Source organism: Aphelocoma coerulescens, chromosome 1, assembly GCF_041296385.1.
Source record: "Aphelocoma coerulescens isolate FSJ_1873_10779 chromosome 1, UR_Acoe_1.0, whole genome shotgun sequence".
NCBI classification, from domain to species: Eukaryota; Metazoa; Chordata; class Aves; order Passeriformes; family Corvidae; genus Aphelocoma; species Aphelocoma coerulescens.
The window spans coordinates 90,144,597-90,164,088 of NC_091013.1; the positions used below are offsets into that span (position 1 = coordinate 90,144,597).

Consider the following 19,492-nt stretch of genomic DNA (forward strand, 5'->3'; position numbering starts at 1 on the left):
AGACTTAGGGGGCTGCAAACCAGAAATAATTGAGATAATTGCATTCCAGCCTCCTTCATGTTTTCCTACCACTACTGTTTCAAGCTTTCCTAGGCCTCCAGCTAATGCAGTTTTAGATTTATTCATGAAAAGGTCACAAACCACATCTTTTGGACAAGGCATTACCAACTGCCTAGCAAGTCTCTTACCAATAAAAGAAAGGCTTAGTGGTTGAGACCAGAAAAGGGAGGTTTTGTTACTTTCTTTGAGTACTGGGTTGAAGCCAAGCAGTATTAATTCAACTCTTCATTCTCCTCTCTTGTGCCTGCTTCTTTCCTAAGTCTTTGCCAAAAATGTGAGAGGATGTTATACCTATAGCTTAATTTATTTCCTACAAAGACCACAAGGGATTTGAACCTCTGTTATAAATCTGAAGCTTAAAGTTTAATAAAAAACACAGGAATCCTTTATGTTATAGAAGAATCTCCCAGAAACGGTAAATGGCATCACACTGTTTAAGCCACAGTAGTGTATTTGCTAAGATCAGATCATTGCTGACTCTGATCACCAGGCAGTACAAATTTGATTTGAATAACCCCTGAGTACATGCCTAAGTATTTGCTGAATGCATCAGAACATTCACCACTGCATTTATGCCAGGTTTGTGCTTTAGATGAGATGGAATGGGAGGCAATATCTCAGACAATTCTTGACAAATGAAAATGACCAAATAAGATTTCTCAAGTTCAACATATTTTGTAAAGAAGGCCAGGTCTTTTCAAGGTCGTGCTGGATGGGGCTCTAAACAACCTGAACTAGTGCGTGGCATTCCTGCCTATGGCAGGGGGGTTGGAACTAGATGATCTTTAAAGTTGCCTCCAACCCAAGCCTTTCTGTGAGCCTATGAAAACAGAATAAGTAGCCTTGAACCAGGCATTTGCATCCTCATGGAAGTGTGATGGGACTGTCACAGTGGACTGCATTCTTTCAAATATGATGTAAAATACCAGGTGATGACTTAAATTGGTGTGGGATATTATTAACCACAGACACAAAGTCATTTATTCACCTGAACTCACAGCTTCTTTGTTTGCAGCTTAGGATCCTGAGTAGGAGCTAGTTTCCCAAATAACATTGCTGGTCTGTCCCCAGTATCTGTTAGTGTCTTTGAGAAGATTAATATACAAGGTGAAAATCTGTCTCCCTTTTGACTCTGAGTGGGGTTTTCATCATTCACCATGGGATTTCACTGGTCAGACACAACTGCAATTGTCCATGCTCCACAGTCCTTCTGGCTGAAGGACACTATCAAACATGAAAGAGCATCTTGTTAATAATACCTTAGGTTCTTGTTACTGTTCTCCAGCAAAGACATGCATTGGCCACAATTTTTAAAATTAATTATTCTACTATGCTTATGTGACTTGGTTCTCAAAAAAAGCCAGGACTCAGTATCAGACTCAGCCTTGGAGATCAAGCTGCTGCCCTCAGTTGTGTTGTTTTCTTCTTGTACCGCCTTAAGCAATTCACTTTGACTTCCTGTGGCTCATCTCTTCCTCTATAAAGTGAAGGAAAGGATACTTGCTCACTACTTACCAGCTTTAGGTCTTAGTTAATGATTCGATTTGTGGAGCCCAAAGGAGGGAATATAAAATTAAGCTTGCAGCTCAGCATCCTATGGCTGTGCTCATTCTACAAAGGGCAGCAGCAATAAAAAATAGGGAAAAATATTGCCCTAAGCAGTGAAATGAGGTCGAGTTCAAGAAGACAAAAAGCATGCCCTACCAAGTAAGATGATGCCATTTCTGCATAGGCAGTTTTGCAGAGGAAAACAAATGACCGTGAGTAGTCCTTTTTCTTCCTTCAGCACAAAGCTGGAGGTGGAATCAACCCACCAGAGCTCATGCTCATGTTTTCCTGCAGACAAGATATTTCACTCTTCCAGCTTTCTCATCACCCTGTTGCCATAAGTATATGGGAAGTACATAAAGCTATCTCTACTGTTTAAAACCTCACATTTTGACAGAAAATTGGATGATATGACATGCTGCCTCCCAGAACAGGCACTGTCTATCACCTTGCTGCTAATCTCTGTGATTAGTGACCTGCAACGTAAGTCAGCTATCAAAGACCACCTGTCCTTTTTGCTGTGAGCACCTCCTAGCATATCACTTTGTGGTGTCACACTCCCTTGTCTGGTTTTTGATTGATGCAAGTTTGTCTTTTGAGCAGTGACTCAGAAAATAAATGATCCCCCTTGCCATTCATTGAGTGCGATTCTGCAGCACAAAGCCGGTGTGGTTAATCAAAGCTCCAAAGAGCAACAAAAACCAACAGAACTGAGAATGAGGAGGAGAGGTATAAAGGGTAAAAAATCATAAAAAGGATTATTTGGGAGCCAACCAAAGCAAAAGCAAAATAAAAAGAGCTGCAAATAAGCATTGTGTTTGCTGTACTACTGCACCAGAACCAGAAAGCTGATTTTTTTGTTCTGCTCCCTGACATGTAGGCAAGGATGTGAGAAGAGTCCCACGCCTCTGAAAAATATAACTATATCAAAGAACCTGATTTTATAGGCTTTTATGAGTAATTAACCCTTTCTGGGCTCAGTGGGATTTTTCTGAGCAGAATAAGTAAAGACAGAAGGATGTTTCTGCTGTGAATTGTACTCCAGACCAGTTTGTGGTCCAGCTGGGATTGCATACACAGAGGACTGCCAAAAATAAGAATGGCTATTGCAACTAATTGGCCTCAAAATAAAAAAAAAGGTGAAATTTTATGTTATGCAGACAGCAGTATGATGAAAGAATCAAACAGAACTAGGAACAACGTTGCATTATAGGACAAGAAAGCCCTTTCCAAATATAAATGATTCAGAGCAAGGGGGTTTTGTGCTTTTATGGAGGGAAAAGGAACACAGAGATGGAAAGGTCCATTTTAGAAAGCTTGGTTTTTTACATCCGGTCCAGCAAGTTTATGGAAGCTTTTAAAATTACGAGGAGCAATAATGAGCTAAAGATGGAAAGAAACTGGTGGTTGAGTATGTAACTGAGATGAGTGTAATTCTTTGTATTCGTCATGTGCAAGAGAAGTCGGGAAGAATGTGAGGTGTTGATGGCACTGATGAAATCGTAGCAAAAGTAAAATCTAGACACAAGGAGTAGCAGATAAAAAATAATAATCTATCTCAGAAAAACTATGAGGCAAACTCTCTGACAACACAACTCCACTGAAAGTAAGGTATCTAAACCATCTGGGAATTGGGCCATAAAACTGAGATGACAAGAACTGCATGTCCATGGAGAGGTGCTGGAAACTTACTTAAGTCAGGTAAATGCAACAGTTCGGTCTTTAGAAATAACTCTTAAAAAAATCTTCATTATGTTTTATGGAGGTAACCTTTCTATTTGGAAAGTCAAGCCAAGTTGTGAAGGAGAGAGAAATAAAAAGTTGAGAAGAGTTAAATTTATAAAGACATGAATGAGTTGGGAATAGAAACACTGTTACAGAGGAATGTGCATATGGATACTGAAATTTACAGGGCTATTTTTGATGAACTGTAGGAGAATTTTCAGTTTTTCAGCACCTTTCCTTACAAAAAGAAAACCCTTCATCTGGTGGGAATTCAGTCAATTTCCTCATGTTTTTTTTGTCATTTCCTAAGTTGCAAGGTTACTAATGGTAATTACAGGCCCTGTTTGTACCTTGTGGCTCCAGCAGTACAGAAAGGTTTTCTTGGCACATGTGCCTCTCCCGCTAGAGCGTTTTAAATGACCAGCCCTAGGCAGGAATTGTTACAATGCTCAGGAGCAGATAGAAGCCACCTTTCTTCATTTCCCTCTTAGCGAGTAACCACTTCTCACTCACATTCTGCTATCTCCATCCACTATAACAATAAACCACAATTTCAGTGTTAGTTATAGCAGTTCTCAATACAGGGCTTTTGTGAAGGAGCCTGTTGTAAGGTGTTTTATTCAAAAGTATAACAAACCTGCTCCTTCTAATGTTTTCAAACAGAGACGCTATAAAGGAGGCAAACAGATTCAATAACAAGTGCAAAAAAAGTCACAATTTCTCAAGCCAAAAAAAGCTTTTTTTTAAAAAAAAAAGGGGAGATGACAGTGCACTGAAAGGCAATCAGATGCTCTATTTCTTTTATCTCTTTCCAGTGTGAAAGCACCAATATGTTTGATTCAATGCAAAAAAACCTATCTACCAGTATTTGGTAGATCTCTTACATGCTGCTGTTGTTCCTTAGCACAACACAATCTCCTTCACTATCGCTTCTATGTTCAGGCCTAGTTTTGTACTCTTACTCTGCAATACATTTAACATGTGTCAGTTTTGGCCGATGAGTAATCCCATTTGTATTCACTGTATTGCATTTACATTAATGAATTAAAGTCAGTGAGTTCAGTGGATTTAAAAACACGTTTAAAATCAAAGTGGGGCTCAAATCCCTGTGGATGACTTAGGTAAAACTCGTTATAAGACACTCCTCCTTTCCCCTCTCCCCATCCTCCCTTAGTGTTCAATAGTTTCTATGCATCCTGCTGACAAACAGAAAATATGAACTTTCTGGTCTGCCACCATCTCTGGAATAGACTGGGAGACAATGGATTTTTTTATTATTATTATAGTAGTATCTTAATTTCCAGGAAGAATGCAACAGAAACCATATAAGATGTTGGAACTGGGCTCTGTCATTGGAAGTTGGTTTTGGAAGTTAAAGGGACAAAACCCAGTGAGCAGTTTTAGCACAGTCAGAATTGCAGAAATATGAGTGTGTCATGGTTTAACCCCACAAGAGTCCCAAGAGTGTAATCCTGCTCTTCTTTGCCCAGCTGCCAGTTTATCTCACAGCCCTCCTGCAGTTCTTGCTTCCTCCTGCAGCCTCTCTTCCACTCCAGTACTTTTTAGTTGTGCTTGTGCCTCACAGCTTTTCAAGTAAGGAATTAATAATAAAATGTTGGCTTCCAGCTTCAGTATTAGTATTATGATTTGTAGGTTATCAGAACTTGTGCTGAGAGTCTTCCATCCTTCACACACTGAGTTTTATAACCCACAAATGCTGCGTTACATCACATCCCTTTAAACTGACCTACAAATCTCACGGCACATCCGTCCTCAACTACTGCACCACAGCTGTGTGAGGGCAGGTGTAGATTAGATATCTGGAATAAATTCTTTACTGTGAGGGTGGTGAGGCACTGGCAAAGGCTCCCCAGAGAAGCTGTGGATGCCCCATCCCTGGAAGTGTTCAAGGCCTGATTGGATGGGGCTTGGAGCAATCTGGTCTAGTGGAATGTGTCCCTACCCATGGCAGGGGATTGGAACTAGATGATCTTCAAGGTTCCTTCCAACCCCAACTATTCTAGCATTCTGTTACTCTCTGAAATCCAGGGCACAGCATCTGAAGCAAGGCTAGGGTCTGAGTCATGGAGGAGTAACATTTCATTAGTACATTCAGGGTTTAGCCTTTCAAGAAAGAAATGCCAACAGAATGTGATTCAGTCTCTGCCATACATTTCCATATGTATTTGCTATGAAAAAGACCAAGAACTGATAGGTTCTTTCTGAACCTTTTGCTTTCTGTTTTTTAAATGCTGATGATAAACAACAATATCCTGGGGTGGCATTTAGAGACTCAACTTCTGTTCTTTAGCAGTCAGGAGGACTCAGTTTCTGAGAAGCTCAGCCCACAATTACAGATTTTCCATATTTGGTTTGTGGATTTTATTATCTTTCCTACTAACCCAGTTTAGATATTAAAAAATATATTTTATCATCTCAATGCAGGCCATTGCCTTTATTTTTTCTGTGACTTCTGCCACATTTAATAAACTTGAAGTAAAAATACCATTTATTAATTATTTTGACAAAAATACTTTTAATACGTTTTATTCCTGATATCTGCTTTCTCTGTGTGCAGATGTATATGCTTGCATAGCAGTGCACATATACATTGGTTTTTCCACAGAAATAAATCCCAGGCCATGTTGTTACATGAAGCAGAACACTATCATTTATTTACAATTTCTCAGCTCTGCTTAAGTTCTAATATATTTCCAGCTGACTAAAGATGAGCCCTCTGAAAAGGAAGACATTTTTATTCCATTTCCATCCATATTTCACTCCTTCATTCTTCCTTTCTCCATCTCCCTTCCCACTTGCCTTCTTACACTGTCTCAGTCTTTTTTTCATATGTTCTAACCTCATGATCTATGAAAACACTTTTTAACCGCAGGACAGCATTTTTCCAAAGTCCTCCAGCTGCCCAAGCAGAAGCATTTCAGTGTTACCTGATGTCCCAGAGATTAGGTGAGTGATGAATACATGCCTCCTGGAGGTGTCTGAATCACTTCCCATGGAAAGAAGACCCACAATATCACAATCAGTTTCAAATTCTCAAGTGCATGCCCAGTCCAGACAGATGCAGGTTGCTGCGTGTATGTGTCCTGTTAGCAGTGGCAATTATTAAATGAGTCACATGTAATTGAGACTTGCTTTTTATTGGTAATTGTTCTAAGAGGGTTTTTCTGCAATCCATTAAGTAACATCCCTTTTCTTCAGTGCAGGAATGTACAAAGAAGGCTAATTAGCCGTTGAAGGACCAAAGGCATGAATTTTTTTATTCTCTCTTTCAGGTTATTGCAATCTGACCATCACACGGACGTCATTATTTTAATGTTGAGTACTCAGACAAGGGTGCCATGGATGTAAAAGAAAGGAAACCGTATCGATCTCTGACTCGGCGCCGCGACACTGAGCGCCGCTACACCAGCTCCTCAGCCGAGAGCGAGGACAGCAAGGCACCCCAGAAGTCCTACAGCTCCAGCGAGACCCTGAAGGCTTATGATCAAGACTCCAGGCTGACCTACAGCAATCGGGTCAAAGACATGGTGCACCAGGAGGCTGATGAGTTCTGCCGAGCAGGTGGGTGCTTTTCAGCAGATGTGGCTGTAAAGCAGCGTGAGGGAATCAGCTGAGAGCTGGAGCTGGGTGGGAGGCTACTGTTGAAAGACTCCAAGGCCAAAAGCAAGATTTAAAGAGAGCAGCAGGGATCATTTTCACTGTATTGCACAGACACTGTGTGCAGCCCAGTGTCCTTAAGTGGCATACCCATACCCCATGTTCATTAGCACTTACACATTTTCTATGTCTTAGTCATTCTGTCTCCAGCAGCACTTCGCCTGTTCCCACCATGAGACTAGACACTCTGTGCATGTGCTGTACAGTACTGACATGGCATGGAAAGTTCCTGCCTGCTCAGGAGACCTTTCACCATGCCACGTGTCTGCTCTGTCATGCTGAGGCAGAAGGCAATGAGGGGAGAGTGTCACTGTCCACACTATCCAGCTGGTCTCCAGCAAAACCCAAGAACCCTGGAAGAAAGGAGGCAACTGAGCTCCAGATGGGATGAAACCTCTTGGCATTGCACATGGCCTTTTGGTTTGCCTTGGGGACATGCTCCAATATTAGAGGAGTTAGGAACCACTTCAGGACTTAAAGGAGCACATTTAGTGAATCTGGGTCACAGTATCTGTGAAGATGAGGAATTTCAAGAGTCATCATGGACTCCACAGTTCTAACAGATTCCAGATATTCTCTTTTTTATTGCTACCCTGAAGTCAGCACAGTTATATTTTCACTGCTGTTGTTGCCTACATGAGATAGATTTCTGACCCCTACTAGAAAACTCATCTTCATTTTTTTGTTGAGATGTAGTCCAGATTCCAACTAGGACTTCACATAAATTGTTTTTAGAAGTCCTACAAGGAAAGTATAGAATGGCAAAGTGAGTCAAATAGAGTAGGCTGCATTCCAGAAAATGAACATAAATTAGCCAACCCAGCGTACTCTGAGCACATCCTCTGCAGTGTAGAGAAGCTGATTCCCCAAACCAAAGGCATATAATTGCACTCATTAAACTTGGGGGCTGCTTAATTTCACTCCTCAAAAATCATGCACTTGTGGTTTTGGTGCAAAACTCATCTTCAAGGCACACACAAGCAAAATGATTTGCAGAAGTATTTTTGTCCGTATGGCTTCGGTGTTTGAGTTTCAGGATAGCTGCAACAGGCAATAATCAACAAAAAGGCCAATAGTTGTTTAAGTAATGCTGTGACATCATAAAAGCAGTTTCCCTCTTAGCAGCTCTGAAGTACTTCATCCCCTCTAAGGAATGTATGACATTATAAAGAAAAGGAAACTTTTTAGGTCATTGCATTTGCTTACTTCATACAATATATTCACCATGCAGGATAGATGTGAATTAGTCCAGGTCAGCGGTTTTCAACTTGGAGGTCCATCAGGCCATGAAGGTCCACAGACTTCTAAGAAGCCCACAGAAGATTACTTTTCTTGAAAACCCAGTCTATTGACAGGGAGTGTAAATTTTCTATACACAAGTTCACACTTCCCTAGGAAAATTTTGGAGGGTACTAAGAAATAGTAAAAATGACTGGTCTAAGTTGCTGAAATTAATTGAGAAGTTAGGATTAACCATGTCAGAGCACCAGTCCTGATTCTGATATAACCATCACAGATGGCTTAATTTAAAGCTTTCTCCCACTTTATCCTGAGGGTCCCAAAACTGGCCTGAAGAGTGTTAACAAAAATCCCAGACTTTCTGTGCCACATTTTCCGCTGGCAGCAAGCCATGAATGGACCTCACTTTGTGATGCTGCTTGGCTTCAGGCCAACCGAAACCAAGCCTTATTAGCCTGCTTGACATCAACAAGGCAAAGTGAATTTCTCTCCTGCATTGGTTTGGAAGGCAGAGGAGGGAAACATTTCAAATTGACCAAATAAATTCAGTAAATAAACAAGTCAGCATTTAAATGGTTTTAGCTAGAGTGAGTGTCAGCAAATGTGCAAGTCAGCACAGGAGAAAATAGACCAGATCTGAATTAAAAAGTCTTGGATATTTATTATCTTCCTTTTATTGACTTGAGTTCTTCCAGCTTAAAAGGCAACAGTGAACATAGAATATGAAAATCAATGCATCTGCTGCTGTTTATTGCAAATAAATTTGATTTTCAGTTAATTGTTGCAGTCATTTTTCATAATTTATGAGCTGCTGTTACTGGAGAACATCGGTCATGCTGCACATTGATGTGCCTGATGATGCTGAGTGTGGCATGTTTCAGAGGAAGGTGGAATTCACCATCAGTGACTCAAACACGCAAGGAAAACCAAAAGATGTTTTTAAGTACTCCACAAGGGATGGTTTAAAAACCCATGGCCTTACACATAAGTCAAAACTAGAAGAGAAGAGCAAGGTCTCTGGGGAGATGCTGCTTCCTAGCATTTATAACTTACGACAATTTTATTTGCTTCCTCTTGCCATGAGACTGTAGAGGACAGTCTCTCATACCACTTTGCAGTCATGTTAAATGGATTACTTTGCCACAAGTGCGCATTGTGCTTCCCAAGCAAGGCCCTAGGGTTGGACAGAGGTGTGAGCCCCAAGCAATCTTTTCTGTCCAGTCTGTCTGAAAGCTTTAATCTTGTTTGGTCAATTAAAAAGGTGTGAAGTTCATGAATGCTTTATGTAGTTTGAGTGTTGTCAGCTGCAGATCCGTAAGCAGCTGAACCAGAGTTATTTTCTCCTGCCATCAAACAGTTTCTTCTCTGAGCTATACATGAAAATGTTGTCCGGTCCCATTATTCACCTTGCATTTGATTGTCTCCTCTCTGTTCACTATTGGCTGTAAAGTCAACTGAATGAAAAAAATGTAGTAAAATAGCATCTACTTTTGGCCAGCTGTCATCTGATGCATGTGTGTCTAATATGAGAGACCTTCCTCAAGCAGCAGGGCTCAAGGACAAGCTAGGGTGTTCCCACAGATGTGAAACCATACTCTGGAAAAGTAGAAATCTGACTATTTCTACTGGATATGCATTTTCCACCATGTGATATTCGACATCAACAAATAGAAATGTGAGAAGAACCATACGATTGTGGGGTCTTGAGAAAGGAGAAAATGATAATTCAGCTTTGGATACAACTTTGAGGTCCAGAGTTGATGAACAGATTTCAATAATGAGTAGATATGAATTTCAGTGTTCAAAGGAAGGTTTGTGCCTGGAATTTCCTGGAGATCTTGCGTTCAGATTTATCTTGTTGAAATATGCCTGAGCTGCAAACACTGCTCAGTTCCTTCATCCATTCAAGGCATAGCATAACAGAAGCAGGGGTGCATTGAGCTGTGTAAATGCACTGTGCAGCTAAAGGCACTCATGGGTGGCCAAAATCTTTTCAATTTAAAATATAAATATAAAATATATAAGAAATATATATGTAAGGAAAATAAATGCATACATTAATAAATAAAGGTGCAGTAAAATTGCTCTCCCCAGCCTCTTTGTGGAATTTTCCAAAGTGTGCTAATATTTGGAGCCATATTCACATCAATTCAGTCTGATTTTGAAGCTCTGCAGGCAACTAGACATGAAGTCAAGAGTCGCTTTTCAGGTTGTATTTTTAGTCAGCTAAACAATTGCATCTATTTGCAGCCAAATAACCTCTGCTGTGACTCTATCAGAATGAATAGCTAAACTGAGTCAAGGTGTGAGTGGTCAGCAAGGGGAAAGTGAAATCGCCAAAGGAAATTTAAATCCCCAGCATGTAATTTCCGGAATTTCAATGAGCAGAACTCTCTCAAATTGCCTGTTGTAGGGAAGTTGTCAGGTGTATGGTAGGACTTTTGATCATTGCACGCCTCATTTTGCTTTTCTCACATGAAGATTACTTTTTGCCTCTCCTAAAGAATTGCACCGTTTCTACATCCATTTTTTCTTTCAAATTTAATGATTTCACTGAACATGCCCCAAGTTTTTGTCAGGTTCCAGAAGCAGGATTCCAGCCACTTTTCAGTCTTGGCATATTTGAAAAGAGGCTGTTCTAAGGTGGGGACTAGTCTCTTCTCCCAAGTAGAAAGAAATGGGACAACAGGAAATGGCCTCAAGTGACACCAGGGGGCGTTGAGATTGGATATTAGGAAAAATTTCTTCACTGAAAGAGTGGTCAAAGTTTGGAACAGGCTGCCTACAGAAGTGGAGGAATCACCGTCTCTGGAATTGTTATGAAAAAAAGTGTAGATGAGGTTCTTAGAGACATTGTCTCATGGTGGACTTGGAAGTGCTGAGTAATGGTTGGACTCGAGGATCTTAAAACCTTAATGATTCTATGATTCTGTGGTCTCAGTCTCACACTGAGAAAGATCACAGAAGAGGGGTATCTTTGGTATGATGTTGCTGTGTGTTACAGTGACACTGCTGTGCCCCACATGAAAGGTAGAGGATGAACACTTCTGCTCTTGACTTGTGCTAGATGGCACTGTGCCCTATTAAAGAATAACCAGGCCAATGTGTTTTCTCACAGGAGCCAATTTCTCTTTGCGAGAACTGGGACTTGAAGATGTGACACCCACACACGGGACTTTGTACCGGACCAACATTGGGCTGCCTCACTGTGGCTACTCCATCAGTGCCGGCTCGGATGCCGACACGGAAGCAGACGTGGTCATGTCACCCGAGCACCCAGTGAGGCTCTGGGGACGCAACACCAAGTCCGGACGCAGCTCCTGCTTGTCAAGCCGAGCCAACTCCAACCTCACCCTCACCGACACGGAGCATGAGAATACTGAAACCGGTAAGTGGTGACAGCGCATGCATTGTCGGTCTCGAGCTCTACCAGGAATGACTCTTCTTACTACTCCACCTTAATCTTCCTTAGGTCTTGTGCTGGGGTTTTTTATCAGACTCCGTGAAAACACTCTTCTAACAGCCCCATGTAGTGGCCTTTTGTACTGTCCTACAGAGTGTTTGTTAATGAACTGCTGGAGAAGCTCCTACTTATTTATCACTGCGACAGAGATCATTAAATAGCTGTAATACTCTCCCTGCTTTTTGCAGCAACCTTTCAGAGGGAAGGCATTTAAATCTCCCCTCCCCTGGCCAATGCTGCTCTTATCTTTGCTCAGATTTTCTGGGCAGATAATTTTCTTCTCTTCCTTGCCGGTTCCTTGACAGGGGCCGTTTCATTTATGTAAATTGGCCGACTGCTCTCTGAAGGAAAACGATGGTGAAATATTTTTAGAAGCCTTTTTCTTTGTGCGAAATAAAAGCTGAAGGTCACAGATTTTTTTATCTCTGTAACTTTGTGTCCTCAGCTGCGGGGATTCCTGCATGCCTTTTGTAGGTCTGTGAACCTTTTGGTCAGCAGTTCTGCCAAGCAGTGTAGGAGAAGGAGAGGGGATTTTGATTCAATTGCAGCTTGACCCAGGAGTTCATCCAGTCTTATATGCCTTTGCACCTTTAATTCAATTATAGCACAGCCTGCTTCTTAATATAGCTGCTGTGTACAAGTCATTGGGCACTTGTGCTCAGCACAGAAAGCTCATGTGAAATGACTGCATCACTTGTTCTTTTCATGCTTTTTGCCACAGTATTATAGTGACAAATGATGATAAGTTTTCCTCTGGAAGCCATGACATAGTGACACATACACCACCCACATGATTTTATGTTTAACTCCAACAAAATTACAGTTGAAGCTTATTAAGTTTCTGCTCAGAGATAATGATACATTAAGCAGAGTTCAAAGATAAATGGCCTTCTGTTCAAAGGATATGCAGAAGAATCCTTTTGAGTTATCTTTACTGTACTATTTTTAAGATTCTTAGTGTAGTGTCTGATGAGCAGATACACAGTGTCAGGTTACATTGTTTTCCTTCTGATCCTTGTGTTTTGATGAAAAATCAGAGGGATCATCAGGGTCAACCGAAGTTTTGCGCACTCACAAGAAATCGCTAGAAAACAGCCAAAAGTAAGCACCTTGCACTTCCATACTGTTCTCCTCTCTCCAAAGCTCTCTTTTGTGCTTTCCATGGTGATGGATGAGCAGCTGTGATCCTATCCCATACATTTTTCTTTCCATGACTACTAAGAAAAGCAAAATACAGGATTTTAGTCTTTTTTTTTTCCTTTGTTCTTAAGAGAGAAGAATTGCGTTATCTGCTGTAGTCCTTTTCCCTGCTTTCTGTAATGTTATCTCTACACCTGCGAATGCAACTTTGTACCTACAGATCACTTACAAATGAAATTATTTTAGGAACAACATGTTAGCAACTTCACATGCCTTGAAAGGCTTTGCTGAAAGTAGTAGTACAGTAGTACAGAGGCAGTAGTACTCATGCCAGGGTGGAGACAACCTTCGATTCCTTTTCCCTTAAGGTTAATGACACACTAACCATTCTTTGAAACATCACTTCATAGCAACTAGAAAAAGGGAAATGAGAAGTGGAGAGCATACAGTGCTGTATAAATGTAGGAGTTTCTTTGGGGCCTTGGCATTTGCAGTCTTAGATGTTGGGTGTTTTTAATGAGAATGGCTGTATCATACTAAAAAAAAAAGTATGTAGCAGAAATGAAACCTAGATTATTGTGGTGTCCAGTATGTAATAGTACTGTCCATACTGACAAAAAGGAGGTGGTGGAAATTGAAAGAAAATATTAAGATCAAAGCTGTACTGGTGGTGAGCTTCATCTGATGCTTAGACTTCCCTGGGAAGATGTCATAAACATCAGGCAAGTTCAAGTCAGAAAAACTGGTCCAGAACTGAGAAAAAGGTCACTTTAATGTAGGGACTGCAGTTGAATTGGTGGTATAAATGTATCCAAACAAATGTTGCAAGGTAGAAAGAAAAGAAGGTTAGGGAAAAGTCTTATACGTATGCAGAATTTGAGCATTTTCTTTTTTTAATTGCTTGGCACAGATAAAGGTGTGAGAAACCTTTGTGCACAAACCCCCCACAGCCTGATACCTGCTATAGGAGCAAATGAAGCCTGAGATCCTCTCAGAAGCTTTGTCTGGCAAACACAAAGGCAGTTCCTCCCTCCTCACTCCACATAAGCAGCGTTTCTCTGGGCTGCTAGCTATCACACAGGCTATTTTGAGAAAACCCAGACTTACAGGAGAAACATTTTCAAGAAGACATGAAATTTTGCTAATGGCAACGTAAAGTAACATAATGCTATGACTCAGTTTACAGGATACCTTTATGAGTCAATATTAATTGTTGACAGTATTGATAGAAGTTATAGCCTTTAGCCGAAGTCAATATGGACTTTATGAACCTGCCATCAATAGAAGAGCTTATGGGGCCCATTAAACCAACTTTTCCAATGAAGGTCAAAGTCAGCAATTTTTGTGCTGTTCATTATTTATCCAAAATAAATAATCAGAATTTACTTCTGATGTTTGTAAATCCAAAGCTGTCGAAGCATGATTCTGCCAAGACATTTATTGTGTTCCTAGAAAAGGAGAGGTCTGGCTCCCTTGAAAAGTAGGTTTGTTTTTATTTCAGAAATGCTGATGCCTTGAAGGAACAGATATGCTGCTCAGAAAATGCAGTCACAATCCACCCCTGTCATTAAGGAAACCTGTGAAGTGCCATGGCATATTCCAGTCCATAGATCACTTGCACAGGTAGCTGGCATGGAAAGCCATGTGTAGCTTTATCTAAACTGTTCCCTGGCTTTCATAGAATCCCAGAATGGTTTGGCTTGGAAGGAACCTTAAAGATCATCTAGTTCCAAGCCCCTGCTGTGAGCAGGGACACCTTCCATTAGAAGGTTGAATGCTTCCAGGAGACTGAACACTTTTACTAAGTTAAGAGTTTGTTTTCACCAAAGAGTCGAGTTATAACTCTGGCATTGCCCTGAGCTCAGGTCCTGCACACTCAAAGAGCCACGATGGCTTCCCCCCCAGTGGACAGTGCATTTCATTGACCTGGAGGGTCACTTTGCAGAGGGAGAGGACAGAGGCACAGATCAAGTTGCTGCACCTTGTCTGGGGACAGTGCCATCATTCTGTGCTGCTGATGTAGCAGGCACTTTATATGGTTTAAGGGGTTTCTGCAGCATGATCATGATCTGAACTGGAACTGTGAACTCCCATTAACAGTTCAGAACCAAACACGGGGGGAGTCTGGTTGCTGGAAGTCTAGCAATGATGTTAGGAGAACTTCTTTCCAAAGCAGACTGCATTATTTCTCAGCAAGACTGATTCAAGCAAAAGAAGTTCCTGAAGTGGTCATTTGGACTGAAGCCTGGAGTTTCCTGGCGGTACCTTAGCTAACCTGGGCAGGATTTGTACTGAGCCAGCAATTGTTTACCATAGAGAAGAGCACACTGAAGAAGAACAAGGTAATAGTCTTCCAGAAAACGGCTTATTTTGCAGCAATTTAGTCACATACAAAGAAAAAACCCAACCGAAAAAACTTCTAGTCATAAGAACACCATCATAAAAATACAGTACCACAGGATAATTTATACTGCAAGGCATTGCTGAAAGCCTCTGGTCCCTCTCCTTCTTAAAGCAGGGCTAAGTTGGAGGTCAGACTGGGTCACTCAGGGCTTTTTTCAGTTATACTTTGAGTGTCTTATCAGAATGGAGAGGCCACAGCCTCTGTATCCTGGTTCTGCAGCTGAACACGTTTGCTGTGAACAACTCTTCTCCTAAGAGCTAGTATGGATTTCCACTGCGACTCCAGTGCTCCCACTGAGCATCTCCAAGAACAATCTGATTCCATCTTCTGAGCATCGCCTATAACAAAAACACTCAAAAGACAGCATCTAGAGTCTCCTCTCCTCATAAACAGTTTGAAAGCAGTTTGGCACTGGAGGAGATCAGAGGAGTCTGAGGAACTCCAGTGCTAAAAGCTTTTAAGTGTAAACTAGACAAATAACTGCTGAGAAAGGTCTAGACCAGATGCTGTCTCAGTCAGAGTGGCTTTCCATGCTGGCCTCTCAAGCATCCCTCTTTCTCCAATTTCAGTGCTTGCAGCATTGCTCATGCTTTCCTCCTCTGCGGCTGTGCAGGTTTGTTCAGGCTGGGCTTTTGTACTGCCTAAGGGACTCCTAACATAAGTGGACATGGACAGTGTTTGTGTGTGAGCACCTATGGAAGGGACTGTGACTATTTCCTTTGGGTCTGTATTGGAGATATTAGAGATATTAACCCAGATCCATCCAAAGTGTTATGAATCATGCTGGTAATCCCTGGACAGATTTGAATTTGAGAGATGGGCAGAAACAGTGTAGATATTCCAATACAAAATCCCTTCCCACAAAAAAAAAAACCACCAAAAACACAAACAAAAAAAACCCAAACAAACAAACAAAAAAAAACCAAACAAACAAAACAAACCCAACCAACCAACCAAAAAACCCCCCCACCACCAACAAAACCAAACCACTTTTTCCTCTACCTTTCATGTGATAAATGGGGCTACTGTTTTACTCAGTACAATCATTGCAGGGTTACTGTAGACCTGGGTCTACAACAGCATTTTTTAAATTTGTGTTTGTGAAAGTGGAGTTGCAGCCCTTTAAAAGTTTCTTTAAAAACAATCAAACAAGCAAGCAAACAAAAAACCAGTGCAGCTTAACTTTCAAGTCTTCCAAAGAAGCTAAGACAAACTAAGTATTTACTTTAGTTGTAATCTGGGCTCAGTGTTCATATCCACCAAGGCAAGTAGTTGGTTAAATATGAAAAGGAACAAGAGAGAAAGGTCAGCAGTGATTAATGCTGTGAGGAGTGGAGTGATGTTTCTCTCTGTCATCATCTCTTCCTTGGAAGAATGTGGGCAGTATCAAATGGCCAGAAGGATTTCACAGACAGGATGATCAAGATCAGATGGCTCAACTGAGTTGAAGATGCTCAACTGTGATCTATCATGTAAAGAAATTCTTGCAGCAGAAGTGTTGCTGAAGTGCGACTTTAGCACACTGAGAGATTAGTAGACATGAACTGAAATTCCAGATCTAACCACCCTGGAAGCCAAAATTCAAGCTGCAGGACCTTTTCTGTCAAACTGCACTGTGCAGCTTCTTTCCATCTTCACAATTCAAAACTATGTAGGAAATGTCATCCTGCAAAAACTTTTTCACACCTTCTGTGTTTGCAGAAGTGTTGACTACTGGACTCAGATCACCCATTTAATGATTAATTGGATACAGGTTTGATCACCCCAACACTTCCACCACACATCTGTTGCTCATCTCTCTTTAGGATGAACAGTTTCATCTCATGGTTCATTTATGTTTAGCTTCACCTCTGAAAGGACCAGTCAGTGCCAAAAGTGATATGGTGACTACGGTAATACAGACACTGGTGAAAAGATTAGGAGCACCAATTCATTTTGGACCCACATCCTACAAAGAGGAATAATTTCCTCTTCTGTCCCATCCCTGGAATTGCTCATGGCCAGCCTGGATGCGGATGTGAGCAACCTGGTCTAGTAGAAGGTGTCCCTGCCTTCCCAGGGCAACCCAGGGGTTGGAGCTAGATGGCATTTGAGGTTCCTTCCAACCCAAACCATGCTGTGATTTTTTTCCTTTAGTCACTACTGTTCTGGGATGCATTTAAATGAACTTTAAAACTGCCGAGCAAACAACCAGCTCAATATCCAAACATGCTCTCCGAGCCTTACCAACTTAACTAGAAAGGTAGTGGATATGTTACAGTTAACTTTTGCTTTCTCATCAAATAAATTGCCTTTCTGGAAAATTCTCATAGGCTTTTGTAAAACTAAAGCATAGTGACAATCAGGAGCTTTAAAGCTTACATGAAAGCTCTGCCTGCTCTACTATCACAGGCTCAACTCTTAGCCATTTTAATTGACATAATACATGATTTACACAGCATTTCTTGCAATAACCACCACATTCTGTGTTTCTACTGCTTAAGCCATCACTTTAGCTGGAAAGAGTGCTTAAGAAACTGCATAGGGTATTAGGACTCAATAGAACTGAATGCTTATAGAACATATTAGAAACACAGGGGTGCATTAAAGCGGGAAATAATTAAAGACAAGTATTTCAAACAAGGAACACCAAAGAAATTATATGATTTTATTTCTTCAAGGTAGTTAAAAAATATAACTGATGCTTTCATTTACTCAGTGGTGACTGATACAGAACTCACCAAAGCCTTTGAAGGCTCCTGCTGCCATCAGCAGTGTTACACCAGGTCCTAGGTGCATGGTGGCAACTGTCTTTTTTTTTGAAAACAACACACCCGAGTGGTATAAACCCTGATACTTTTGTTTAACTACGCCACAATATGCTGTTCACTGCTAGTTTTCTGATATCCATTTTGTCTTCTTAATAAATCAGAAAGCTGTCCCAATTATCAAGCCACATTTCATCAGCTTTTTCAAAGTATTTTCTCCTCAGAGCTGTTTTACAACAGCTAAGAGAGCTTTAGACAAACAGTAATTATTTCTGTGTGTTTTCCTTGTTCCCTTCAGTTGGTGAGAGCTCTTCTGCTAATGTTGTCTCTATTTTCTACCAGGTGCCTTGCAAGGTTCTCCTAAATAGCTCTGACTCTCTGCAGAGGAAGGATTTTTACTGTTTTCTTTACATTCACCTTTACATTCACCTTCCTGTTTCCCAAATCATGTTGACCCAAATCACTGGCCCAAAGTACAGTTCAATATATCAGTGCAATTAGCAGTGCCAGAATTACTGTATAATCTCAGCATTACAAATTATTTGTTAATACCCCAGTTGATAATCCGTGGTGACTTTTCTTTTTATTACCGTACTTTGCTGAGTAATTTCCTTTCAGGCTTCATCCACTCTATTGTTAATATTGTTACCGTGGTTGCAGCAACATCATCTCTTTCTTTTCTCCTTTGAATTAAACAGTGCATTATAAAGTACTTCCAGTAAATGAGTGTGTGCTTCAGAAATGCTTCTTCTGCAAACCATGTAGGCAAAAATGTAATACTCAGATTCTAAAGAATTCAGAAGGGAATTTTTTTTAAAAGACAAAACATTTTTCAGAATAAATAATAATTAAAAAGAATTTATTATGAGTTGAACTTTACTAAGTTTCCCTTATGACTTTTTAGTAAGAAAAACAAGAATAAATTAGAATTACCAAGACAAGATCAGACAACTGCTGGCTGTCATCTTTCACTTGTCTTCCATCAGTCGCAACCTTAACATTAACAAGATGTTTCAGCCTGAAATAAAAATTAGCCAGAACCCTTATCACTAAAGATCCATCATCAATTGCAGAAGTTAATGAAGAACTACATAAAGTAGTAGCCCATCTGGAAGGGAATTTTCACTAATACCCTTCCTTAGCTCAGCTTCTCAGAACTCTCACACTGCCCCTTTCCAGGTAGGATGTGCGAAAAAAATCCCCATTTTAATGGTATGTGGATATTGTTGGGATATTGTAATTTATGAATCCACCTTAAAGAGATATTCAGAGATTTGGTGATCCCTTGAAATGTGAAGGTCAGGAGAAGAAATGTGCCTTCAGGCTCTCCAACCGTAAAGATACTAATCTTCCTATGAAGAATATTAGTCCTAAAGAGGAGACTTTTAACTGTGTGACCATCAAATGCTACATTTTCCACTGAAAAATGGCTCCCTTGAAGGCTGTTACATCTTCCTTACTTGTGATCCAACTTTCTAATCACTGGCA

At 40.7% G+C, this 19,492-nt stretch overlaps 1 protein-coding gene across 5 annotated transcripts in view; it reads left to right on the top strand.

The window, feature by feature from the left end:
* The window catches only part of TENM4 (teneurin transmembrane protein 4), a 600,317-nt gene that overhangs the window by 245,174 nt on the left and 335,651 nt on the right, over positions 1-19,492 (top strand). For all 5 annotated transcript variants that reach the window (XM_069016277.1, XM_069016269.1, XM_069016304.1 and 2 more), the window contains 2 exons: positions 6,627-6,915; positions 11,369-11,638. In XM_069016277.1, the coding sequence (XP_068872378.1) occupies positions 6,693-6,915; positions 11,369-11,638 (493 nt within the window). In that variant the 5' untranslated portion in view covers positions 6,627-6,692. The remainder of the gene's footprint in view (positions 1-6,626; positions 6,916-11,368; positions 11,639-19,492) is intronic.